This window comes from Oncorhynchus mykiss, chromosome 18 (assembly GCF_057628025.1).
Source record: "Oncorhynchus mykiss isolate SJ-2025 chromosome 18, ASM5762802v1, whole genome shotgun sequence".
Lineage (NCBI taxonomy): Eukaryota > Metazoa > Chordata > Actinopteri > Salmoniformes > Salmonidae > Oncorhynchus > Oncorhynchus mykiss.
This window is the reverse complement of record NC_143039.1, coordinates 68,146,115-68,173,677: the sequence shown is the minus strand read 5'-3', so window position 1 is coordinate 68,173,677 and position 27,563 is coordinate 68,146,115. Positions and strand designations below refer to the sequence as shown.

At 44.3% G+C, this 27,563-nt stretch overlaps 1 protein-coding gene across 11 annotated transcripts in view; it reads left to right on the top strand.

Annotated features, from left to right (window-relative positions):
• The window catches only part of LOC110496650 (engulfment and cell motility protein 1), a 171,653-nt gene that overhangs the window by 47,279 nt on the left and 96,811 nt on the right, over nt 1–27,563 (top strand). For 3 of the 11 annotated variants that reach the window (XM_036953429.2, XM_036953431.2, XM_036953430.2), the window contains 13 exons: nt 3,596–3,735; nt 6,985–7,025; nt 7,287–7,359; nt 7,472–7,522; nt 8,489–8,658; nt 18,733–18,768; nt 20,765–20,864; nt 21,427–21,578; nt 22,747–22,825; nt 25,165–25,206; nt 25,681–25,731; nt 25,971–26,093; nt 26,880–27,008. In XM_036953429.2, the coding sequence (XP_036809324.1) occupies nt 3,658–3,735; nt 6,985–7,025; nt 7,287–7,359; nt 7,472–7,522; nt 8,489–8,658; nt 18,733–18,768; nt 20,765–20,864; nt 21,427–21,578; nt 22,747–22,825; nt 25,165–25,206; nt 25,681–25,731; nt 25,971–26,093; nt 26,880–27,008 (1,125 nt within the window). In that variant the 5' untranslated portion in view covers nt 3,596–3,657. The remainder of the gene's footprint in view (nt 1–3,595; nt 3,736–6,984; nt 7,026–7,286; nt 7,360–7,471; nt 7,523–8,488; nt 8,659–18,732; nt 18,769–20,764; nt 20,865–21,426; nt 21,579–22,746; nt 22,826–25,164; nt 25,207–25,680; nt 25,732–25,970; nt 26,094–26,879; nt 27,009–27,563) is intronic. The other 8 variants (XM_036953433.2, XM_090209216.1, XM_090209215.1 and 5 more) reach the window with 3 other exon arrangements.

The window sequence follows — 27,563 nt, the reverse complement described above, 5'->3', positions numbered from 1 at the left end:
TGTGTGTGTGTGTGAGAGTTGTGTGTGTGTGTGTGAGAGTTGTGTGTGTGTGTGTGAGAGTTGTGTGTGTGTGTGTGTGTGTGAGAGTTGTGTGTGTGTGTGTGTGAGAGTTGTGTGTGTGTGTGTGGGTGTGAGAGTTGTGTGTGTGTGAGAGTTGTTTGTGTGTGTGTGAGAGTTGTGTGTGTGAGTGAGAGTTGTGTGTGTGTGTGTGAGAGTTGTGTGTGTGTGTGAGAGTTGTGTGGGTGTGTGTGTGTGAGAGTTGTGGGTGTGTGTGAGAGTTGTGTGAGTGAGAGTTGTGAGTGAGAGTTGTGAGAGTTGTGTGAGTGAGTGAGAGTTGTGTGTGTGAGTGAGTGAGTGAGAGTTGTGTGTGTGAGTGAGAGTTGTGTGTGTGTGTGAGTGAGAGTTGTGTGTGTGTGTGAGTGAGAGTTGTGTGTGTGTGTGTGAGTGAGAGTTGTGTGTGTGTGTGAGTGAGAGTTGTGTGTGTGTGTGAGTGAGAGTTGTGTGTGTGTGTGTGTGAGTGAGAGTTGTGTGTGTGTGTGTGTGAGTGAGAGTTGTGTGTGTGTGTGAGTGAGAGTTGTGTGTGTGAGTGAGAGTTGTGTGTGTGAGTGAGAGTTGTGTGTGTGAGTGAGAGTTGTGTGTGTGAGAGAGTTGTTTGTGTGTGTGTGTGTGAGAGTTGTGTGTGTGTGTGTGTGTGTGAGAGTTGTGTGTGTGTGTGTGTGTGAGAGTTGTGTGTGTGTGTGTGTGAGAGTTGTGTGTGTGTGTGTGTGAGAGTTGTGTGTGTGTGTGAGAGTTGTGTGTGTGTGTGTGTGAGAGTTGTGTGTGTGTGTGTGTGTGTGTGAGAGTTGTGTGTGTGTGTGTGTGTGTGTGAGAGTTGTGTGTGTGTGTGTGAGAGTGGTTTGTGTGTGTGTGAGAGTTGTTTGTGTGTGTGTGAGAGTTGTGTGTGTGAGTGAGAGTTGTGTGTGTGTGAGAGTTGTGTGTGTGTGTGTGTGAGAGTTGTGTGTGTGTGTGTGTGTGAGAGTTGTGTGGGTGTGTGTGTGTGAGAGTTGTGGGTGTGTGTGAGATTTGTGTGAGTGAGAGTTGTGAGTGAGAGTTGTGAGAGTTGTGTGAGTGAGTGAGAGTTGTGTGTGTGAGTGAGAGTTGTGTGTGTGAGTGAGAGTTGTGTGTGTGAGTGAGAGTTGTGTGTGTGAGAGAGTTGTTTGTGTGTGTGAGAGAGTTGTTTGTGTGTGTGTGAGAGTTGTGTGTGTGTGTGTGAGAGTTGTGTGTGTGTTTGTGTGAGAGTTGTGTGTGTGTGTGTGTGAGAGTTGTGTGTGTGTGTGTGTGAGAGTTGTGTGTGTGTGTGTGTGTGTGTGAGAGTTGTGTGTGTGTGTGTGGGTGTGCGAGTTGTGGGGGTGAGAGTTGTGTGTGTGTGTGAGAGTTGTTTGTGTGTGTGAGAGAGTTGTGTGTGTGAGTGAGAGTTGTGTGTGTGTGTGTGTGTGTGTGTGAGTTGTGTGTGGGTGTGAGAGTTGTGGGTGTGAGAGTTGTGTGTGTGAGAGTTGTGGGTGTGTGTGTGTGTGAGAGTTGTGGGTGTGTGTGTGTGTGAGAGTTGTGGGTGTGTGTGTGTGAGAGTTGTGTGTGTGTGTGTGTGTGTGAGAGAGTTGTGGGTGTGTGTGTCTGCTAATGCTCCTCAGGCCTGTAACACCTCTGATGCTGCCTGCCCTGTGTGTCACACCACTGCTCTTATCACCCAGAGCCAAGCACGACACACCCTGGCCCCTGGAGATGAGCTGCTGAGGTCAAGTTTAGTAGCATCACCACTGTGGAGGCCCACTCTGACTCTTTCTGTTATGCTGTAGTTTAATAGCTTGGGTATCGTACATACAGGCTATTGTGGACAAAGTTTTTTTGCAGTGTAATGCTTGATGACAGTTTCTTTGTCAATCGATTTGTTTGTTTACAATTTGTCGGTACTATTTGTTGGTACAGTCTTCTATGGTTGTGCCCAATTACTCCCTATATACACCCAGTGTACAAAACATTAGGAACACCTGCTCTTTCCATTAGACTGACCAGGTGAATCCAGGTGAAAGCTATGATCCCTTATTGATGTCACTTGTTAAATCCACTTCAATCACTGTCAATGAAGGGGAGGAGACGAGTTAAAGACGTATTTTTAATCGTTGCGACAACTGAGACATGGATTGTGTTTGTCTGCCATTCAGAGGGTGAATGGGCAAGACAAAATATTGAAGTGTCTTTGAACGGGGTATGGTAGTAGGTGTTACGTGCACAGGTTTGTATCAAGAACTGCAATGCTGCTGGGTTTTTCATACTCAACAGTTTCCTGTGTTTATCAAGAATGGTCCACCAACCAAAGGATATCCAGCCAACTTGACACAACTGTGGGAAGTGTTTGAGTCTACATGGGCAAGCTTCCCTGTGAATGCTTTCAACAGCTGGTAGCGTTCATGGCCTGAAGAATTGAGGCTGTTCTTAGGACAAAAGGAGGTGCAACTCAATATTAGGAAGGTGTTCCTAATGTTTTCTACACTACTTTTGACCAGAGCTCTATGGTGCAATTTGGGATGCAGAACAAGCCAACTGCACTTTTGCTATTGCACTATTTGGCCTGATCTGGGATCTGTATAAGTGAGTGTAATGAATACACTTAAGGAAGCTGTGCCCTAGTCAGTGGTGTAAAGTACTTAAGTAAAAATACTATAAAGTAATACTTAAGTTGTTGTTGGGGATATCTGTACTTTACTATTTATACTTCACTACATTCCTAAATAAATGTATGTACTTTTTACTCCATACATTTTCTCTGACACCTGAAAGTACTTGTTACATGTTGAATGCTTAGCAGGACAAGGAAATGGTTTAATTCAAGAGACCGTCCCTGGTTATCCCCGTCTGCATCTGATCTGGCAGACTCACTAAAAACAAATGCTTTGTTTGTAAAATATGTGTTGGAGTGTCATTTAAATGATACTGGCCATCTGTAAAAATAATAATAATAATAATTAAATATGTGTTGGAGTGTCATTTAAATGATACTGGCCATCTGTAAAAATAATAATAATAATAATTAAATATGTGTTGGAGTGTCATTTAAATGATACTGGCCATCTGTAAAAATAATAATAATAATAATTAAATATGTGTTGGAGTGTCATTTAAATGATACTGGCCATCTGTAAAAAAAGAAAATAATAATAATTAAATGTGTGCCGTCTGGTTTGCTTAATATACGGAGTGTAAAATGATTTATACATTTAATTTTGATACTTAAGTGTATTTAAAACCAATACTTTTAGATTTTACTGGGTAACTTTCACTTTTACTTGAGTCATTTTCTATTAAGGTATCTTTAAGTTTCCATCATAACTCTAATTAATATTTCATCACTGACCTTGTGAACTTTTGAATATTGATGTCACTTGGTTTGAATATAGACTGTGTGAGTGTGCCTCTTCGTGCAGTGGGTTGGATTGCTACTGTATCGTAATGCTGTGTCAGCAACACATTTAGAATTTATGAGCAAATGGATAAATTCTAGTCTATTCTATTCTGTCCATTGAATAACGTGACCCCCTCTGTCTGTTTCTCTCCCCTGCAGGTTTGGATGAGAGCTCCTCAGTGAGACAGTGAGAGGCACCTCCATACCCCTCCACCGCCATCATGCCACCGCCCTCCGACATCGTCAAGGTGGCCATCGAGTGGCCAGGGGCCTTCCCTAAGCTCATGGAGATAGACCAGGTCAGTGCCTGATCAAAAAGAGAGGTCCATTTCCCAATAGACTGCCTGTACTGCTTTCACACATTGTCTCACAACCAGTGGTGATGCAACCAGTATTGTCTCACAACCAGTATTCCTATGTGATGCTAGTCCTGTGACTGACTGATTAGTGCAGACACGAGTCTTGTTCAGAGCCTAGAGCAGCATTCCCCAACTGGCGGCCAGCCCGCAGGTGGTTTATTTGGTCCCCCCAAGTTTTCTGAGTAAAACAATGACTGTGAGGTTAAAGTGCAGACTGTCAGCTTTAATTTGAGGGCATTTTCATCCATATCAGGTGAACCATTTAGAAATTACACCACTTTTTGCACATTGTCCCCTATTTTTACAGGACCAAATGTATTGGGACATTCACTTATCTGCATTACAGTAGTAAAAATGCAGTATTTGATCCCATATTCATAACATGCAATGACTACATCAAGCTTGTGACTATAAATTTGTTGGATACATTTACATTTCCCTCCCTCTATCTCCCCCCTCCCTCCCTCCCTCTCTCTCTCTCTCTCTCTCTCTCTCTCTCTCTCTCTCTCTCTCTCTCTCTCTCTCTCTCTCTCTCTCTCTCTCTCTCTCTCTCTCTCTCTCTCTCTCTCTCTCTCTCTCTCTCTCTCTCTCTCTCTCTCTCTCTCTCTCTCTCTCTCTCTCTCTCTCTCTCTCTCTCTCTCTCTCTCTCTCTCTCTCTCTCTCTCTCCTCCCTCTCTCCCTCTATATCTCCCTCTCTCTCTCCCTCCCTCCCTCTCTCCCTCTATATCTCCCTCTATATCTCTCCTCCCTCCCTCCCTCCCTCTATATGTCTCCTCCCTCTCTCCATATCTCCCTCCCTCCATCTCTCCCCCCTTCCTCTATCTCACCTCCCTTTGTCTCTCCCGAGCTGACCAGGTAAAAATCTGTCTTTCTGACCCTGATCAAGGCCGTTAACCCACTGTTTCACGGGCGCAGATGACGTGGATGTCGATTTAAGGCGGGGTTGGGTTAAATTCAGAGGGGTTGGTTAAATGTGGAAGACACGTTTCAGTTGAATACATTGTTGTACAATTGACTCGGTATCCCCCTTTACTCCCCTCTTTCTCCTCCCCTCTCTCTCTTCTCCCTTCCCTCTCTTCTCCCCTCCCTCTCTCCCCTCCTCCCTCTCTCCTCTCCTCCCCCTCTCTTTTCCTCCCTCTCCCACCTCCCTCTCTCTCCTCCCTCCCTCTCCTCCCTCCCTCTCATCCCTCTCCTCCCTCCCTCTCATCCCTCTATCTCTACTCTCCTCCTCCTCTCCTCCCTCCCTCCATCTCTCCTCCCTCCCTCCATCTCTACTCCCCTCCCTCCCTCTCTACTCCCCTCCCTCCCTCTCTACTCCCCTACCTCCCTCACTCTCCTCCATCTCTCCTTCCTCCCTCCCTCTCATCCCTCTCCACTCTCCTCCCTCCCTCTATCTCTCATCCCTCTCTCCTCCCTCTCATCCCTCTCTCTACTCTCCTCCCTCCATCTCTCCATATCTCCTCTCCTCTGTACTTTAGCAGCATATGCCTGCCTGCTTCCATTGGAGACTGAGTCACTCTTACTGTGTTAAACCAGCTCTGCTCAGTGCTCTGGAGCCCATTGAGACTAGCTCTGCATAAATCTAAAGGGCCTCTTCAGAGAGAACTTCTGCGTCACTCCATCGTGCAGCACCACCGTTTATTTCTCTCCAGAACTCTGCTGCTGTGCCTCCCGGGCTGCTACCCAAACATTTGCTTGTTTAGCGTCAGAGAATTGATCTAAGTACTGAACATGCTAATGAGATAAAGCTAGCTAGTGTAGCTCAGAGGGGCTGGAGCAGCTGGGAGGGAGTAAGCCTCTGACCAGGGGGTAAGGGTAGAGGGGGATGGGGAGAAGAGAGCTGGGGCTGGGGTGCCAATGGACATGTTGCCCACTTTTTGCTGTTAAGGTTTCGTGCGTGTGTTCCATGCATGTTGACCAGGGGGTAAGGGTAGAGGGGGATGGGGGAGAAGAGAGCTGGGGCTGGGGTGCCAATGGACATGTCGCCCACTTTTTGCTGTTAAGGTTTCGTGCGTGTGTTCCATGCATGTTGACCAGGGGGTAAGGGTAGAGGGGGATGGGGGAGAAGAGAGCTGGGGCTGGGGTGCCAATGGACATGTCGCCCACTTTTTGTTGCTAAGGTTTCGTGCGTGTGTTTACACTAAAATTAATACTTTAGTATGGAACGAATTGCAAAAATCACTGAAACTGGAGACTCATATTCTCCCTCATATTCTCACTAACTTTAAGCATCAGCTGTCAGAGTAGCTTACAGATCATTGCACCTGTACATAGCCCATCTGTCAATAGCCCATCAAACTGCCTCATCCCCATACTTTTATTTATTGTTTTGCTCCTTTGCACCCCAGTATCTCTACTTGCACATTCATCTTCTGCACATCTATCACTCCTGTGTTTAATTTCTAAATTGTAATTATTTCGCCGCTATTGCCTTACCTCCCTAATCTTACCCTCATTTGCACACACTGTATGTAGACTTTTCTATTGTGTTATTGACTGTACATTTTGTTTATTCCATGTGTAACTCTGTGTTGTATGTTCACACTTCTACGCTTTATCTTGGCCAGGTCACAGTTGTAAATGAGAACTTGTTCTCAACTGGCCTACCTGGTTAAATAAAGGTGAAATGAATAAATAAAATACTGTCTGTCACTAAAACACACAACACAACACACCCTCTCTTTGTCCCTCCTGTCTGGAGAGGGACACGATACCATTGAAATGGAACTATGGAACTATGGAACTGTAATGATGTGCAGATGGTTGTTGATTCAACAGCAGAACATCTGGAGTGCATCCCAAATGACACCCTGGTCAAAAGTAGTGCACTATGTAGGGAATAGGGAGCCATTTGGGACCTAGACCTGTTTTGACATAGGGTTTGGACCATGCTGTCCAGCTCCTCGACCACTGACCACTGTACCACTCCGCCCTGCATGATGTTAGAAACGTAGACTGGTCCCAGATCTGTTTGTGCCATCTTGCCAACTGGCGTGACAATGACCATATGTGTTGGCAAGATGGCACAAACAGATCTGGGAATGCTCTGTCGTTCTATTTGAATTCATCTCATATATAATATAAAGTCATTGTTCCCCCACTTCCATTGAAGTAGCTTAACTTAAAGGATATCGTGTTTTCTAATGAGGATGAACTATACTTTCTCATTTCTCATTCTTCTTTTCTCAGAAAAAGCCCCTCTCAGCCATTATCAAAGAAGTGTGCGAAGGGTAAGGAAATATGTCTCTCTCTCTCTCTCTCTCTCTCTCTCTTTGTCTCTGATAACACTGCATCTCTGATTACACTGCATCTCTGATAACACTGCATCTCTGATTACACTGCATCTCTGATAATGCTGTGTAGTTGTGTTTATGTAATGTATTTAAATAAAAATCCTACTGAGTGTTTTTATCTGCCATTGAGAGATTCAGTGTTCTTCCAATTCAAAGCTCAAATGATGATGATTTAATGTTTTACATGTTCTTCTTCAGATGGTCTTTGGGGAACCACGAAAACTTTGCTCTGCAAAATGCTGATTCCACTAATTTCTACATCACAGAAAAGGTTGGCTTCAACTTTCTTGTTATCTTTGTCATATTGTACTAAAGAATAATAATCCACCTCAGTATTTAATGTTATAAATCACCTCTAAGTTGTCCCTCTCCTGTCTTCACAGAATCGCAATGACATAAAGAATGGTTCAATACTGCGACTGACAACCTCTCCTGTAAGTTTGGGTTGTGTGTTCATTAAGTTTCTCCTCAAACATGAAAGAGGAAGGGAGTCTTTCTTCATGGAGCTGCAATAGTTGAATGTTAAAAAGCTTTTGATATATGTACCTTTTTCTCCATTTTAAAAGGGAAGTTGAACATCAAATTCCATAGTAAAGTTAACTGAAACCTTTCAGAGTATAGGAGAATTTCAGGGTTAGGTGGAAAGACACAGTTTAGGGTTAAGTTGAGTGATGTACTACTTATTCAACTCACACAACCATTAGGCCATCATTCCTTCCTGTTTGTAACATGATGATTGTGTTAGAAACTGTATTGCGAAAGAGTGTCTGCCATCCCTACCATGACATCTTAGTCTCTCCTGTCCACTTCTCCTGCCTTCTTCTTTTAACCGCTCAGATAGATAGAGAGGCTGAGAGGTTATTCTTCCAGAGCCTGGAATGGTGTCTGCTGTTGAGGTGAAATTCTCTCCAGACAGGCCCATGCAGAGGGTTAGATAGATAGCACTTTTTCACCTTGTCTGCATACTTGTTGTGGCCTGGCTTATCCCTTGAAGCCAATAACAGTCTGTGCTGAAGCCATGGCTGCCAAAAGGGAAGCCCCGACTTAGTTTACACATGTTGTACTATCAGCTCCATCCGTTATGGAAGAAACAACACCAGTCTTTACCAGCTCTTCAAGCCAGTTAAGTCAACAACTCCGCTGGTTCTGTGTACTGTGTATGTTGACTGCATAACGCTCTCCCTCTTCCCCCTTTGCCAGGCCTACACTGTTCTCTCTCCTTTTAACTCCAGTCTCAGACGACTGCTCAACATGTGTATATGTTGTGTTTAACCCTGTCTCTGCCCTCTCCTCGGCTGTCTCCCCCTCCTCTCCAGTCTCAGACTACTACTCAACATGTGTATATGTTGTGTTTAACCCTGTCTCTGCCCTCTCCCTGGCTGTCTCCCCCTCCTCTCCAGTCTCAGATGGCGGGCCAGCTCCACGAGAGGATCCAGTCATCTAGTATGGATGCCAAGCTAGAGGCCCTAAAGGACCTGGCCAACTCTTCCAGAGACGTCACCTTCGCCCAAGAGTTCATCAACCTGGACGGCATCTCACTGCTCACACAGATGGTGGAGAGCGGCACAGAGTACGTACTTTATTTTCTCTCCTCCCTTCTTCTCTCCTCCTTTCTCCACCTCAGATTTCTCTCCTCTGATCAATTCTTACTTCTCCCCTCTGATCAATTCTTACTTCTCCCCTCTGATCAACTCTTACTTCTCCCCTCTGATCAATTCTTACTTCTCCCCTCTGATCAACTCTTACTTCTCCCCTCTGATCAACTCTTACTTCTCCCCTCTGATCAACTCTTACTTCTCTCCTCTGATCAACTCTTACTTCTCCCCTCTGATCAACTCTTACTTCTCCCCTCTGATCAACTCTTACTTCTCCCCTCTGATCAACTCTTACTTCTCCCCTCTGATCAACTCTTACTTCTCCCCTCTGATCAACTCTTACTTCTCCCCTCTGATCAACTCTTACTTCTCCCCTCTGATCAACTCTTACTTCTCCCCTCTGATCAACTCTTACTTCTCCCCTCTGATTAACTCTTACTTCTCTTCTCTGATCAACTCTTACTTCTCTCCTCTGATCAACTGTTACTTCTCTCCTCTGATCAACTCTTACTCTAGTATAATCTCCTGTAAATTACAGTTAGCTGACTTGCCCCCAGTAAAAGCCACTGAGTCACATATCTCATCTCCTATCTGCCAACTAATGTAGAGTCTATGGAGTGGATGGGCTCTGAGGTTCTCTGTGGAGGATTTAGTACCACAGGGTGACGTGGTCTGGACCAGGGTCAGCCCCAGTGTGGTACACAGTACTACAGACAACCCTAGGTGTGTTCAGTCAGCAGGTCTCAGATCAGGTTTTGGGGAACTGAAGCCCTTGCAGGTGCACTGTCTATTCTGAGAGGGTAGGGGCAAAAACTGACCCTAGTGCAGCACCTGAATTCAGAGTATCCTCATGGGAAAATATTTGACCCCAATGACAAACTGATAAAGAATCTTGTGTACACGTGTCGTGTGATGCTGATGCTGTCAAAGTGCCAGCCTTGCTTTCTCTGACAGCTGCACACAGCTTTAGACAAGGCGCTTGGACTGAGGAACAGCTGCAATGTTTCTCTGAGCTTTACACTTTCAGACACTCCTACTTACAACAACCGACAAGCTCCAAATCATCCAGACAGATCCGGTCCTGACCCAGCAGTGTTCTCTTTTTTTGTGCACAATTGTTTTATTAAGTAATTTTATAAGTACAGTCAATGAGAATCACTATATATATATATATATATATATATATTTTTTTTACAATTATACCCTCCCACACTCCATTCCACCTCATCCCAACCAAACCCCTGGCGGCCCCACCCCATCCCTAAGCAGGGTTCTCTAAATAAAGCGTGGTCTGTCTCGCTGGGCTTTGGGCCTGGTAAGTTGGCTATGTCTCAAATGGCAAACTATTCCTCAGTGTTCTACTACGGCTCAGGGCAAAGTAGTGCACTATGAAGGGACTAGGGTGCCATTCGGGAAGTAGACGCTGTCTCAGCTGAAGGTTATGGCGAGGGCAGGCAGTGGCGTTTTGCTGAGGTGGAGTTTCTCAGCCGTGATGTTGACTGGAACCCCATGGGGGGGGGGGGGGTTGAGGGGGGGGGGGTTGAGAGGAAGGAGGAGAGAGAGGGTTGAAAGGCAGGGAGAGAGAGGGGGTTGAGAGGCAGGGAGAGAGAGTTGGTTGAGCGGCAGGGAGAGGGAGAGAGGAGATGGTTGAGGGGCATGGAGAGGGAGGCAGGCAGGCGGAGAGAGGCAGGCAGGCGGAGAGAGGCAGGGAGGCTGGTTGAGAGGGTTGAGAGGCAAGGGGAGAGAGAGAGAGGTTTGAGGCAAGGGGGGAGAGAGCGAGAGGGTTGAGGCAAGGGGGGAGAGAGCGAAAGGGTTGAGAGGCGGGGAGAGCGAGAGGGTTGAGAGGCGGGGGGAGAGCGAGAGGGTTGAGAGGCGGGGGGAGAGCGAGAGGGTTGAGAGGCGGGGGGAGAGCGAGAGGGTTGAGAGGCGGGGTGAGAGCGAGAGGGTTGAGAGGCGGGGTGAGAGCGAGAGGGTTGAGAGGCGGGGGGAGAGCGAGAGGGTTGAGAGGCGGGGTGAGAGCGAGAGGGTTGAGAGGCGGGGGGGGGAGAGAGAGAGAGAGAGAGAGGCGGGGTTGAGAGGCAGGGAGAGAGAGAGAGAGAGGCGGGGTTGAGAGGCAAGGGAGAGAGAGTTTGTTGAGAGGCAGGGAGAGAGAGAGTTTGTTGAGAGGCAGGGAGAGAGAGAGAGAGTTTGTTGAGAGACAGGGAGAGAGAGAGAGTTTGTTGAGAGGCAGGGAGAGCCAGAGAGAAGGAGATGGTTGAGAGGTAGAGGGTTGAGCGGCAGGGAGGGAGAGTTGGTTGAGAGGCAAGGAGAGAGAGTTGGTTGAGAGGCAAGGAGAGAGAGTTGGTTGAGAGGCAAGGAGAGAGAGTTGGTTGAGAGGCAAGGAGAGAGAGTTGGTTGAGAGGCAGGCAGGGAGAGATGGAGAGGGTTGAGAGGCAGGCAGGGAGAGATGAAGAGGGTTGAGAGGCAAGGAGAGGGAGTTGGTTGAGAGGCAGGGGGATGGAGAGGGCTGAGAGGCAGGGGGATGGAGAGGGTTGAGAGGCAAGGGGGTGGAGAGGGTTGAGATGCAAGGGGGTGGAGAGGGTTGAGATGCAAGGGGGTGGAGAGGGTTGAGATGCAAGGGGGTGGAGAGGGTTGAGAGGCAAGGGGGTGGAGAGGGTTGAGAGGCAAGGGGGTGGAGAGGGTTGAGAGGCAGGGGGATGGAGAGGGTTGAGAGGCAGGGGGATGGAGAGCGTTGAGAGGCAGCCAGGGAGAGGGAGAGGTAGGCAGCGAGAGGGTTGAGAGGCAGGCAGGGAGAGGGAGAGGGTTGAGAGGCAGACAGGGAGAGGGAGAGGTAGGCAGGGAGAGGGTTGAGAGGCAGGGAGAGGGAGAGGGTTGAGAGGCAGGGAGAGGGAGAGGGTTGAGAGGCAGGGAGAGGGAGAGGGTTGAGAGGCAGGGGGATGGAGAGCGTTGAGAGGCAGCCAGGGAGAGGGAGAGGGTTGAGAGGCAGGCAGGGAGAGGGAAAGGGTTGAGAGGCAGCCAGGGAGAGGGAGAGGGAGAGGCAGGCAGGGAGAGGGTTGAGAGGCAGGCAGGGAGAGGGTTGAGAGGCAGGCAGGGAGAGGGAGAGGGTTGAGAGGCAGCCAGGGAGAGGGAGAGAGAGAGGTAGGCAGGGAGAGGGAGAGGGTTGAGAGGCAGCCAGGGAGAGGGAGAGGGTTGAGAGGCAGCCAGGGAGAGGGATGACGGGGTGACGTCAAGTGTAAAGGGATAAAGAATATGTACATAAAGATATATGAATGAGTGATGGTACAGAACGGCATAGGCAAGATGCAGTAGATGGTATCGAGTACAGTACATACATATGAGATGAGTAATGTAGGGTATGTTAACATTATATTAAGTGGCATTGTTTAAAGTGGCTAGTGATATATTTTTTCCATCAATTTCCATCAATTCCCATTATTAAAGTGGCTGGAGTTGAGTCAGTATGTTGGCAGCAGCCACTCAATGTTAGTGGTGGCTGTTTAACAGTCTGATGGCCTTGAGCTTTGATGCACCTGTACTGACCTCGCCTTCTGGATGATAGCGGGGTGAACAGGCAGTTGCTCGGGTGGTTGTTGTCCTTGATGATGAGGGAGGGAGGGGGGGGGGGGGCGGAGGGAGAGGGAGAGAGAGGGATATTACGGAGTCAAAACGCGCATTGGAGACTCTCACAAGATGCACATATTTGCATGTGCACACCTACACACAAACACACCATCTTTTTCTCACACACTTACACCCCCCCATTCAATGACACACAGTCAGATGTCTCCAGTCCCCCAGATCTGTTTTCACTCTACTGTACTGAACGGCCCTGAATCCAAACGAATGCTTGTCATTCCCAGGAGCCTCTCATGGATGGCTAGCCTGAGGGCTCTGGACACATGATTTACAGGGCCTCAGCGGTCTGACACACACACACACACACACACACACTGTTCTGCTACATGCCATCCTCATTATGCCGCCCCAGCCCAGAGAGACTTCCTAGTTAGCTGCTCGCATGCAAAGGGCTGCACCATGCAAGGTCAGCCCTGATAGACCACAAAAAGTCTCTCTGCCTCTTGGAATTACTCTTAGTGTATCTGTCCTCTACAATGGGAACTAGTACCTTCCATTCTGTTAGTGTATCTGTCCTCTACAATGTGAACTAGTACCTTCCATTCTGTTAGTGTATCTGTCCTCTACAATGTGAACTAGTACCTTCCATTCTGTTAGTGTATCTGTCCTCTACAATGTGAACTAGTACCTTCCATTCTGTTAGTGTATCTGTCCTCTACAATGTGAACTAGTACCTTCCATTCTGTTAGTGTATCTGTCCTCTACAATGGGAACTAGTACCTTCCATTCTGTTAGTGTATCTGTCCTCTACAATGTGAACTAGTACCTTCCATTCTGTTAGTGTATCGGTCCTCTACAATGTGAACTAGTACCTTCCATTCTGTTAGTGTATCGGTCCTCTACAATGTGAACTAGTACCTTCCATTCTGTTAGTGTATCGGTCCTCTACAATGTGAACTAGTACCTTCCATTCTGTTAGTGTATCTGTCCTCTACAATGGGAACTAGTAGAGTATCCTCCATTCTGTTAGTGTATCTGTCCTCTACAATGTGAACTAGTACCTTCCATTCTGTTAGTGTATCTGTCCTCTACAATGTGAACTAGTACCTTCCATTCTGTTAGTGTCTCTGTCCTCTACAATGTGAACTAGTACCTTCCATTCTGTTAGTGTATCTGTCCTCTACAATGTGAACTAGTACCTTCCATTCTGTTAGTGTATCGGTCCTCTACAATGGGAACTAGTACCTTCCATTCTGTTAGTGTATCTGTCCTCTACAATGTGAACTAGTAGAGTATCCTCCATTCTGTTAGTGTATCTGTCCTCTACAATGTGAACTAGTACCTTCCATTCTGTTAGTGTATCTGTCCTCTACAATGTGAACTAGTACCTTCCATTCTGTTAGTGTATCTGTCCTCTACAATGTGAACTAGTACCTTCCATTCTGTTAGTGTATCTGTCCTCTACAATGTGAACTAGTACCTTCCATTCTGTTAGTGTATCTGTCCTCTACAATGTGAACTAGTACCTTCCATTCTGTTAGTGTATCTGTCCTCTACAATGGGAACTAGTACCTTCCATTCTGTTAGTGTATCGGTCCTCTACAATGTGAACTAGTACCTTCCATTCTGTTAGTGTATCTGTCCTCTACAATGTGAACTAGTACCTTCCATTCTGTTAGTGTATCTGTCCTCTACAATGAGAACTAGTACCTTCCATTCTGTTAGTGTATCTGTCCTCTACAATGTGAACTAGTACCTTCCATTCTGTTAGTGTATCGGTCCTCTACAATGTGAACTAGTACCTTCCATTCTGTTAGTGTATCTGTCCTCTACAATGGGAACTAATACCTTCCATTCTGTTAGTGTATCTGTCCTCTACAATGTGAACTAGTACCTTCCATTCTGTTAGTGTATCTGTCCTCTACAACGGGAACTAGTACCTTCCATTCTGTTAGTGTATCTGTCCTCTACAATGGGAACTAGTAGAGTATCCTCCATTCTGTTAGTGTATCTGTCCTCTACAATGTGAACTAGTACCTTCCATTCTGTTAGTGTATCTGTCCTCTACAATGTGAACTAGTACCTTCCATTCTGTTAGTGTATCTGTCCTCTACAATGTGAACTAGTACCTTCCATTCTGTTAGTGTATCTGTCCTCTACAATGGGAACTAGTACCTTCCATTCTGTTAGTGTATCTGTCCTCTACAATGTGAACTAGTACCTTCCATTCTGTTAGTGTATCTGTCCTCTACAATGTGAACTAGTACCTTCTATTCTGTTAGTGTATCTGTCCTCTACAATGTGAACTAGTACCTTCCATTCTGTTAGTGTATCTGTCCTCTACAATGTGAACTAGTACCTTCTATTCTGTTAGTGTATCTGTCCTCTACAATGGGAACTAGTAGAGTATCCTCCATTCTGTTAGTGTATCTGTCCTCTACAATGTGAACTAGTACCTTCCATTCTGTTAGTGTATCTGTCCTCTACAATGTGAACTAGTACCTTCCATTCTGTTAGTGTATCTGTCCTCTACAATGTGAACTAGTACCTTCCATTCTGTTAGTGTATCTGTCCTCTACAATGGGAACTAGTACCTTCCATTCTGTTAGTGTATCTGTCCTCTACAATGAGAACTAGTACCTTCCATTCTGTTAGTGTCTCTGTCCTCTACAATGGGAACTAGTACCTTCCATTCTGTTAGTGTCTCTGTCCTCTACAATGTGAACTAGTACCTTCCATTCTGTTAGTGTATCGGTCCTCTACAATGTGAACTAGTACCTTCCATTCTGTTAGTGTATCTGTCCTCTACAATGTGAACTAGTACCTTCCATTCTGTTAGTGTATCTGTCCTCTACAATGTCAACTAGTACCTTCCATTCTGTTAGTGTATCTGTCCTCTACAATGTGAACTAGTACCTTCCATTCTGTTAGTGTATCGGTCCTCTACAATGTGAACTAGTACCTTCCATTCTGTTAGTGTATCTGTCCTCTACAATGGGAACTAGTACCTTCCATTCTGTTAGTGTATCTGTCCTCTACAATGTGAACTAGTACCTTCCATTCTGTTAGTGTATCGGTCCTCTACAATGTGAACTAGTACCTTCCATTCTGTTAGTGTATCTGTCCTCTACAATGTGAACTAGTACCTTCTATTCTGTTAGTGTATCTGTCCTCTACAATGGGAACTAGTACCTTCCATTCTGTTAGTGTATCTGTCCTCTACAATGGGAACTAGTAGAGTATCCTCCATTCTGTTAGTGTATCTGTCCTCTACAATGTGAACTAGTACCTTCCATTATGTTAGTGTATCTGTCCTCTACAATGGGAGCTAGTACCTTCCATTCTGTTAGTGTATCTGTCCTCTACAATGGGAACTAGTACCTTCCATTCTGTTAGTGTATCGGTCCTCTACAATGTGAACTAGTACCTTCCATTCTGTTAGTGTATCTGTCCTCTACAATGTGAACTAGTACCTTCCATTCTGTTAGTGTATCTGTCCTCTACAATGTGAACTAGTACCTTCCATTCTGTTAGTGTATCTGTCCTCTACAATGTGAACTAGTACCTTCCATTCTGTTAGTGTATCTGTCCTCTACAATGGGAACTAGTAGAGTATCCTCCATTCTGTTAGTGTATCTGTCCTCTACAATGTGAACTAGTACCTTCCATTCTGTTAGTGTATCTGTCCTCTACAATGTGAACTAGTACCTTCCATTCTGTTAGTGTATCTGTCCTCTACAATGTGAACTAGTACCTTCCATTCTGTTAGTGTATCTGTCCTCTACAATGGGAACTAGTACCTTCCATTCTGTTAGTGTATCTGTCCTCTACAATGTGAACTAGTACCTTCCATTCTGTTAGTGTATCTGTCCTCTACAATGAGAACTAGTACCTTCCATTATGTTAGTGTATCTGTCCTCTACAATGAGAACTAGTACCTTCCATTATGTTAGTGTATCTGTCCTCTACAATGTGAACTAGTACCTTCCATTATGTTAGTGTATCTGTCCTCTACAATGTGAACTAGTAGAGTATCCTCCATTCTGTTAGTGTATCTGTCCTCTACAATGGGAACTAGTAGAGTATCCTCCATTCTTGTACAGAGAGGCGAAGGCCCACCCTAGTTACATTCAGTATGTGTGTCCCAAATGATCTGTATTTACATGTTATCAATGCATATTCATTCCCTATTAATAATTTTCCCTCCCCCTCTGTCCTCCTATAAGCAGTGCTGCCCACATAATTCTCCCACGATGCATACTGCCCCCTCAGGCGTATTTCTTTAAATATGTTTTTATGTAGATTGCTCATGCGTCAACAGTTGTTATCCCCAGAGTTTGAAAGTGCAGGCGTGTGTGTGTCTGTGTTTATAACTCTACAATCCCCATTGACATTCCTGACAACCAGCTAGCGTAAGATGATCATTCACAGGCTTAGGAGAAAGAGACACCAGGGAGCAGTACTTTCTAATATCCCAGTCTGGGGCATGACTTCATGCTGTTTTAATGTGGGCTGCTGTATCAGTCAATTGAAGAAGTTTTGCGCCCCCTATTGGTCTAGTAACATAACATACAGGTTCCAGAACTGCTGAGAATGTACAGTGCTGTAACGTCAACTGCCAAACATTTAGGATCCCTGGGGAATGATGTTACTTTAGTGACAGACTTCCTGTCACTGAACAAGATGATATTCAGATCTAGCTGGAGATTTACGGAGTCCGCATGATCCAAGTTTGTCTCAAAATAGATTTCCGTTTTGTTAAATCTTGTTGTTAAATGAAATGTTGGCCATTATTGTCTCTGTCATCCAATCAAGCAAAGCATGTAGTGTAACTCTGTCTGTCTGGCTGGCTGGGCAAGGTTCCAGTTGCTTCCCAAACAGTACTTCTGCTTTCCATGCTTTGTGTTCAGTCTGTCATCAATTGGCTCCTAACCAATTGTGAATTGATCTGATTTGTGTTTATTTGGTCAAATATCCTCTTCCACTTCTGTCATCTTCGTACCTTTCCCTTTCCCCTGTGTTAATCAGAGCATCTAGTCATCCCTGGTGTCCATGTTGTTCTGTTTGACCAAGTCGATTGTGTTGTCCCATGTATTGTATCACATTACTGTAGCAGGTCAGCCTCGTTTTGTGATCTACATTTCAGTTGTCACTGTGAAGCTCTGTTCAAGTCCTGTCCATGTTCATCCTGTCCTTTTGTTAGGCTCTGAACCAGGCTCTGAACCAGGCTCTGAACCAGGCTCTGAACCAGGCTCTGAACCAGGCTCTGAACCAGGCTCTGAACCAAGCTCTGATCCAAGCTCTGATCCAAGCTCTGATCCAGCCTCTGTCTGTCCTCTGTATGTATGGAGCAACTCGGTGTGACTGCTGATATACATTACCAGTCAAAAGAAGGAAAGAAGTTCTACAAATTAACTTTTAACAAGGCACACCTGTTAATTGAAATGCATTCCAGGTGACTACCTCATGAAGCTGGTTGAGAGAATGCCAAGAGGGTGCAAAGCTGCCATCAAGACGTGGCTACTTTGAAGAATCTCAAATATAAAATATATTTTGATTTGTTTAACACATTTCTGGTTACTACATGATTCCATCTGTTTTATTTCATAGTGTTGATGTCTTCACTATTATTCTACAATGTAGAAAATAGTAAAAATAAAGAAAAACCCTGGAATGAGTAGGTGTGTCCAAACTTTTGACGGGTACTGTAGGATCAGGTCTTATTTGTCCAAGTGACCTTATTTGTTGTGATCTAAAAGTCTAAACTGATCAGAAATCAGCCCTCCTACTCTGAGATGCTTGATACATAAGTTACACCCCCTGGATCTGATCTTATCATAAAAGAACTACAGTGACAGATCACACTCACCTGGGCAATGTGTTCTATTGTCTAACACACCCACACACATGGGCAATGTGTTCTATTGTCTAACACACACACACACACACACACACACACACACACACACACACACACACACACACACACACACCTGGGCAATGTGTTCTATTGTCTAACACACACACACACACACACACACACACACCTGGGCAATGTGTTCTATTGTCTAACACACACACACACACACACACACACACCCACAGACACACACACACACACACACACACACACACACACACACACACACACACACCTGGGCAATGTGTTCTATTGTCTAACACACACACACACACACACACACACACTGAGCAATGTGTTCTATTGTTTAACTCTCTCACACACACCTGACCAATGTGTTCTATTGTCTAACTCTCTCTCTCACACACACACACACACACACACACACACACACACACACACACACACACACACACACACACACACACACACACACACACCTGGGCAATGTGTTCTATTGTCTAACTGTAACCTCTCTCCACTATGACTTGAGCTCCTTCTTCCGTGGTCATTGTGTTCTCTCCTGACACAAAAGTTTCTTAAATCTTTGCAGACGCTATCAGAAACTACAGAAGATAATGAAGCCATGGTAAGCCCTCCCTTTCCCTTTCCCTTCCCCTCCCCAGTCAGATACCCTTGCTGGCTTTGTACTCTTCCCTCTAATCTACCCGGAAACTGAGTCTGCATGATTAAAACTCAGGCCTTGGTGTTTCTATTAAACTAATGGGAAACAACATGGCTGCCGTCGCCATCGCTGGCTTTCATCTTCAAATCAAACTTGTTTATTTTTGTTTATCTCTGGCTATGTTCCAAATGGCACCTTGTTCATGATATACTGCACTATTTTTAGTGAATAGTGTGCCATTTGGAACGCATATTCTGTGTTCCATGTAACTGAAACATCTTTCTTCTCTTATTGTGCTTTCTGGCAATTTGAGGTTGAAAGGGAACTGAAGCTACAGTCTCTTGTTTCACGTGGGATGTTGTTTTTTAAGAGCACCATGACAACGATCCATAAAGAAACCCACAGTCCAAATTCAGAGATTCTTCTTCTTGGATTCTTGGTGCTCCTCCTAAACTTATAACAATGGTGTTCAGGGGTGTATTCACTAGTAACCAAACAGAAACTAAACGGGCTGAAACAGGGAGGTACCTACCTGAACTTGTCCGATTTTAAAAACACTAGTTGTAATTGCAATGTTTGTATAATTTTTTTTGCTACGTTTTGCACTAATTAATACACCCCCACGTGTTGGGAACTTTTACTGTTGGGTGGTGGTGGGTGGTCATTGATGTCTCACGGCTGTCCTTTACATTAATATTCTGGCGTTCACCGTTCTCAACGCCATACATCTCACCCTGTAGAGACGTCACTCTGTTAGGCAACACTCTGAAGTCTCGTCAGCATGGCATTCTGGCATCTTTAACTTCTTTAGAGTGAACAGGTCTATGGTGTTCGAGAATTGTCATTTTAGAAGAACCATGTATTATATTAACATGATGATCTCACACATCACGTCATGCCCACTGTCATGTGAAAATGCTTACTCACCCCAGTCTAACTGTGGACTTGGTACTACTAATGAATTATTACTAATGGGTGTGTCTGAGATGTGAGCCATGATGTTGTCTGTTCTGTTATTAACCCAATGTGTTAATTGGTTGTCCCTCTGTTGCCAAGCCTGTGAGGTGCCTGGTTCTGCCAGTGTCTTATTAACCAAATATTTGTTAGACAGGGTTTACATATTTCAGTAGATTTTTTTTTATGCCTAAAGTAAAACAAAATCTAATTGTATGTGTTGATAAAATGTGTTTGTACATATGACATGTTTAGTTTTCTTTAAACTTTGAAGATGACTTTCAAGTCATGCATTGGAGACTATTGGCCAACTTTATTAAATAACGAAGCACTAATAGAATCGGACTGCAGGGAGCAGTATTTACAAAATTTCCCACATCATATCAAGAGATGAAGGTCGCTGAGTTATATTTCAGGTTTATGATATGACTGTAATCACAGTTACGTAATTCAGAAAATGTAAAAAAAAAAAAACATTTATTTGACATAGTCTTCCTGTCATTTGAATATTTCTGTGAGATTTATGTAGGCGAATCATAGTCCTGTGAACTTCTATCGGAGGGATTGAACATAATAGATTGAAACACGTTGTATTCAGACCATTGGATAATTATCTTCCAGGAAGTAGCCTCGCTCGGCTCTATTGTGATGTTGACTCGTCTCTACTAACATCAATGTAATTGCATGAGACTGATTAATGAATGAGTGCTCCGTGGCTCTGCTGCCTTGTGCTTTCTGGCTCTTACTGGCTCTCTGGCGCCTCCTGTTGTTCCTGAAGGACTGAGTCATCTGTCTGCCCCATCAGGGACCGCAGTCCAGCGCCTCACCTTTCTGTGCCTTCAGCATACCTGGCTGTGGCTTCTCTCTCCTTTCCCCTCCTCTCTCCTCTCTCCTCTCTCCTCTCCCTGAGACCAAGGCTATTGGCTGCTTTGCGCCGTGCAGTTGTACGTGTGTGTCGGTGTCAGTGGCAGAGATGTTTCTATTGGCTGTTGTTGTTGTGTTCCAGTTTTGGCGACTTATTGTCGTTCACGCTGACGGCGTTCGTGGAGCTCATGGACCACGGCATCGTCTCCTGGGATACCTTCTCTGTTGCCTTCATCAAGAAGGTGCCCGTCTGCTCACAAACTGTTTATAACATTGTAAACTGGTTCAACTGTTTATAACATTGTAAACTGGTTTAACTGTTGTTTTTTTAACATGTCCATGAAAACTGTCCTTGAGACTTCTAGTCCTTGAGACTTCTAGTCCTTGAGACTTCTTGCGGCTACAAGGAGGATGTTGTATTGTGTTTGTAAACGTTCTATAAATGTATAAGAGGTAGAGCTCCCATAACCTCTGCATAATGATACCTATGGTTTTATTCAGGCTGTCTAGGTCTTAGGTAGAGCTCCCATAACCTCTGCATAATGATACCTATGGTTTTATTCAGGCTGTCTAGGTCTTAGGTAGAGCTCCCATAACCCCTGCATAATTATACCTATGGTTTTATTCAGGCTGTCTAGGTCTTAGGCAGAGCTCCCATAACCCCTGCATAATTATACCTATGGTTTTATTCAGGCTGTCTAGGTCTTAGGTAGAGCTCCCATAACCTCTGCATAATTATACCTATGATTTTATTCAGAATGTCTGTCTTGAATTCAGTTAAACCACCCCTCCTATCTGTCGCAGATTGCAGGTTACGTGAACAAGTCAGCCATGGACACGGCTGTGCTGCAGCGGTCTCTGGCCATCCTGGAGTCAATGGTGCTCAACAGTCAGGACCTCTACCAGAAGGTGGCGCAAGAGATCACAATCGGACAGCTTATACCCCATCTGCAGGGGTGAGTGAGAGCCGCACAGTCATCTATGTTATGTACCACAGATATACGTTGTCCCTAACTGCAGATCTAGGATCAGATTACCATAAAACACTAACCTATAGCAAGACTTTACTAAATACATTTGTGGCCTTATCAAGTGTCTCAGAGTAGGAGTGCTGAACTAATATCAGGTCCCCACATGTCCATATAACCTTTTACCTTATGATTTAAAAGGCAAGACTGATCCTAGATCAGCACTCCTACTCTTAGATGCTTGATACAAATGGCCCTTGGTCCTAGACCAGTAGTGGGGTAACTGTTTCATCCATGTTATATCTCTATTGATTTAATTAACTTAAACTCTCCAGTGTCCATGATTGGGAAGTACTCTTAAAACTTCTTTGGGATTGGTGTCCCGTCCACGGGACCGGTTGAGCTAACGTAGGTTAATTAAAATGAGGTTGTAAGTAACAAGAACATTTTCTAGGACATAGACATATCTGATATTTGCAGTGGACTGCACTGTCCAATTTACAGTAGCTATTACAGGGAAATAATACCATGCTATTGTTTGAGGAGAGTGCAACATTTTTAACATGAAAAATTATAAAGAAACAAATTAAGCACATTTGGGCAGTCTTGATACAAAATCTTTAACAGAAATACAATGGTTCATTGGATCAGTCTAAAACTTTGCACATACACTGCTGCCATCTAGTGGCCAACATCTAATTCACACCTGGGCTGGAATAATACATTATGCCCTTTCTCTTGCATTTCAAAGATGATGGTACAAAAAAATACAAAATAAGTTGTTTATTTCTTTGTACTAGCTTTTATCGGATCTATAATGTTATATTCTTCTACATTCCTTTCACATTAAAACAAACTTCAAGTGTTTCCTTTCAAATGGTACCAAGAATATGCATTCCTTTTAACAGAAAGACCAGGGAAGTAAAGTAACCCTTTTGAGAAACATGGCAGATAAATACAATGGATGTGTCCCAAGTGGCACCCTATTCCCTATATAGTGGACTACTTTTGACCAGGGCCCACGGAAATCTGGTCAAAAGTAGTGCACTATATAGGGAATATGGTGCCATTTGGGAAGCATCCAACAGTATCTCTTTACCTGTAGTGTGTGATTGGTTCTGAACAGCATGGTTCTGTGTTATCCATCTAATGACAGGACTGATCAGGACATTCAGACATACACCATCGCTGTGATTAACGCCTTGTTCCTCAAGGCCCCGGAAGACAAGAGACAGGTAGGTTACACACACTCAGATAGATAGAGATATCTATCTATCTCTATCTCTATATCTATACGTACAGGATATCCATACATACATACATAGTAGTCACCAGGTAGTCACCTGGATTGCATTTCAATTAACAGATGTGCCTTGTTAAAAGTTAATTTGTGGAACTTCTTTCCTTCTTAATGCATTTGAGCCAATCAGTTGTGTTGTGACAAGGTAGGGTTGCTATACAGAAGATAGCCCTATTTGGTCAAATACCAAGTCCATATTATGGTAAGAACAGCTCAAATAAGCAAAGAGAAACGACATGAAGTTCAGTTAATCCGGAAAATGTCAGCAACTTTGAAAGTTTCTTCCAGTGCAGTCACAAAAACCATCAAGCGCTATGATGAAACTGACTCATGAGGACTGCTACAGGAAAGGAAGTTACCTCTGCTGAAGAGGAAAAGTTCATTAGATTTAACTGCAAATAAATGCAGTTAAAATAATAAACATCAACTGTTCAGAGGAGACTGAGTGAATCAGGCCTTCATGGTCAAATTACTGCAAAGAAACCACAACTAAAGGACACCGATAATAAGAAGACACTTGCTTGGGCCAAGAAATACAAGCAATGGACATTAGACCGGTGGAAATCTGTCCTTTATTCTGATGAGTCCAAATGTGAGATTTTTGGTTCCAACCGCCATGTCTTTGAGAGACGCAGAGTAGGTGAACGGATGACCTCTGCATGTGTGGTTCCCACCGGGAAGCAAGGAGGAGGGTTACGGTTAGAATTGGTGTTGGGGTTAGAATTCGGTTAAGGATTCGAGTTAGAAGATAGGGTTAAGGTAAGGGAAAATAAGATTTTGAATGGGACTGAATTGTGTGTCCCCACAAGGTTAGTTGTACAAGACTGTGGGTGTATGTACATTATAGTCTTGTGTTTGTGTTTGCATGTTTTTGTTCATTCTAGTGTCACGTGTGGTGTGTCCCTGTCTGTTCGTATCCTTGTGTGCCCCTGTCGTCCTTGCCTTAAACGGTGCAGTAATACGTCTTCATATGGGGCGATCACTGTCCCCCTATACCTCTCTCCTGAATATCGATGAGCATCATAACACTGCATAGCCAAGCAGGACCCCTGTCCTCTCTATCCTAAATGGCACCCTATTCCCTATGTAGTACACTACTTTTGACCAAAGCCCTATGGGCCCTGGTAGAAAGTTGTGTGCTATGAAGGGACTAGGATCACACTCTCTCATCTCTCTCAGCTCTGATGACATCACCCACCGTTCTGCTCCGTGGGCTTGCCTATTACGCACTGGGCTCTGAGCCAATCAGACGAAGCCTAGCTGTCATCAGAAATGGGTCCACCCAATAGAGCGGAACGGGGTTAAAGATGCCTGATACACACTCGTCTCCCTTCCTTTGCAGCACATTAGGTGGAAGATAAAAAATGATCCATGCTCACATTAGTTTTTTCACATTTTTATCATTTCATATTTTTCCACAAAAAAGTGTTGACGTGTATTGAGCAATGGTGCGTCTTTGTTGCAGCTATAGACTACTGAAGGAAGTGGTAACTATATAACAACTAATGAATATGCATTTGTAATGTGATTCATACACTAATAAATACTATTTCATTTTATTAACATTTAGAAACATGTATCCGCATGGTAAGTCTTAAAAGGTATTATCATTTATCAGATTTGCAAACATTTACAATCATTTCTAAAGATTTGTAAGCATTTATAAAGGGTTATTCATCAATACGATCATAAAGTGTTACTGAGGAAGTAGACGTTGAGGTGTATTGTTGCAGGTATAAACCAATCCAGTAGTTTACCTTTTTAGACCAAGTGTCAAACTCATTCCGCGGAGGGCCGCTGGTGTCTGCGGGATTTCGCTCCTCCATTGTACTTGATTAAACAATTTAAGGTCTCTAATTAGTAAGGAACTCCCCTCACCTGGTTGTCTTGGTCTTAATTGAAATGAAAAAAACTCAATTGCAGCCACTCTGAATGGAATGAGTTTGACCCTGTTTTAGACTGACTACTACATACATGACCTGTCTGTGTTGTAAAGCTATAGAGGAAGGCCAGCATATGTTAGACTAGAGCATCATCTCACTTGCAGGGTGAGAGACTGAAACAGCAGTTGGACACAAGTTAATGGGAACAAAAAGGTTTGGCTTTGTGTTTTTAAGTGTCAAGTCTCTTAATTTTGCTGACAGTCTGCCTTGTTACAAGAGTTGCTGCCTGCACCACTATCTGACATATACCTTCCTGCCTCTTTTCTGTCTCGAATCACCCTCTTCTTTTTTGCCTCTGACTCTTCTTTCCTCACTGCACTCGTAATGGTAGTTTGATGAGAGCAGTGTGAACATCCTTGATTGTCCTCTGACAGTAAGTGTACTTTGATTAGCGACCTTCTGTAGCCTCTCTAGCAGATTAAGTGTGTCATTAAAATGTCCCGGCCTTATATCAACCACCACCTGGCTGTGAAGTCTACTCATCCAGCGTAGACTCGGAGACACTTTATAGTCTAGAGAAGTTCATGGTGTCTCAGTGAAGAACATTGATATTTTGGGCACATAATCCACTTTTATTCTGATATAGAGCTTCCTGAAAGAACAATTTGTTTTCTGTGTAAGGGTATGTACATCATAATGTAACTGTGTGCTCACTTTCTCCCTCTCTCTCTCCCTCTCTCACATTCTCTCTTCCTTTTGGGCATTCTCTCTTTTTACATATCCTGTTCTCTATCCTCTCTCTCCCTTTCTTTCTTGCTCTTCTTTTCTCTTTTTACCTTCCTTTCTCTCTCTTTCTCCCTTTTTTCCCTCCCTCTCTGTCCGTTTCTGTCTGTCTCTGTCTGTGTAGGAGATGGCCCACATTCTAGCCCAGAAGCAGCTGCGTTCCATAATACTAAGTGTAAGTGTTTCCAGTAATCCCCTCCATCTGTACCTCTCCTCTGCATCACTTGTTTCTCACTCTCTGTCTCTCTCTCGTCTCTCTGTTGCTCCTTCTCGTTCTCTCCCTTTCCTCGCCCCCTCTCCCTTTCCTCGCTCCATCTCCTGTAATCTCTTTTCTCTCCCTCTTTCTCTATTCACTCTCTATATCCCTGTAAATGTATTTCCTTTGCTTTTTCTTCTTCTCCCTCTCTTCTCTAGAACGTGATCCGGAGCCCTAAGCCAATCAATGATGAGATGGCCCACCAGCTGTACGTGCTGCAGGTTCTGACCTTTAACCTCTTAGAGGACCGCATGATGACCAAGATGGACCCTCAGGACCAGGTACAATAGGCCTCTCAACTCGATGTCCCTCGAGAGCTGTTGGGCACATAGGCCTTATCAAATAGTATTTACCAGTGAAATATCCACAAATGAATATATTTTTTTTTGTTCCAAGCACCCTTTTTATAGGTTTTCCCAAGAGTATAAGAGATTAGCACGTTCTCTCTCTACCTGTGAATTATCAGTGAAATGTGGAAGTACTATGTAAGGATAGTTACCTTGGAATAATGCCTATGTAATGATTTGCCAATTTTGATGTATATCGAACATTAGGAACACCTTCCTCATATTGAGAACAGCCTCAATGCGTCGGGGCATGGACTCTACAAGGTGTCGAAAGTGTTCCACAGGGATGCTGGCCCATGTTGACTCCAATACTTCCCACAGTTGTCTCAAGTTGACAGGGTGTTCTTTGTGTGGTGGACCATTCTTAATACACATGGAAAATTGTTGAGTGTGAAAAACCCAGCAGCGTTGTAATTCTTGACACAAACTGGTGCGTCTGGCAATACTACCATACCCTGTTCAAAGACACTTAAGTCTTTTGTATTGCTCATTCACCAACTGAATGGCACTCATACACAATCCATGTCTCAATTGTCTCCAGGCTAAAAATCCTTCTTTAACTTGTTTCCCCCCCTTCCTCTACATTGATTTGAAGTGGATTTAGCAAGTGACACCAATAAGGGATCATAGCTTTCATCAGGGCAGTCTGTCATGGAAAGAGTTAATGTTTTGTATACTCAGTGTATGTCTTAATGTTTTTGTCCTCTTCTATCTGCTTAGGCCCAAAGAGACATCATCTTTGAGCTGCGCAGGATTGCGTTCGACGTGGAATGTGAGCCGAACAACAGTGGCAGCATCGAGAAGAGAAAGTCCATGTACACCCGTGACTACAAGAAACTAGGTTTCATTGTAAGTTATACACACACGCACACACACAACCGCGACTGGGCTTCAAGAAACTAGGTTTCATCTTGTCATGTCATTCTCAACGGTCGTAACCTTCTCGGATGTGCAGAAACCCCAGCCTTGCTCATTATTCAGTGCTACACAACTTGGTTTAATCATTTATTTACTAGTTAACTAAATAATAACACAGAAGACGCGCGCACACACACTTACATAAAGACAAAGGTCCCTAGTGGACTGACAAAATGTGTTGGCTTATACACAACGAATGAAGAGGGGCAGGGAGGAGAGAGAGAAAGTACACTCATCGTGGATACATTCTAGGACTGTCCTCACATTAATCACATACCTTGCACATGAACAGTCACCTGTTTGGAATGAGAAATCATGAATGTATATATGTGTTGAATGCTGCTCACCGTTTCTCTGTCGGAACTAGCCCTCCTGAAGAATGTTGGTTTGGCCTTTCAGTGGCACGTTTGTAAGGCTCTTGGGTATCCCCCCCTTTTCGATCTTCTTACATCTCTTCACTCTTGATGATGCTCATAGGATGATGGT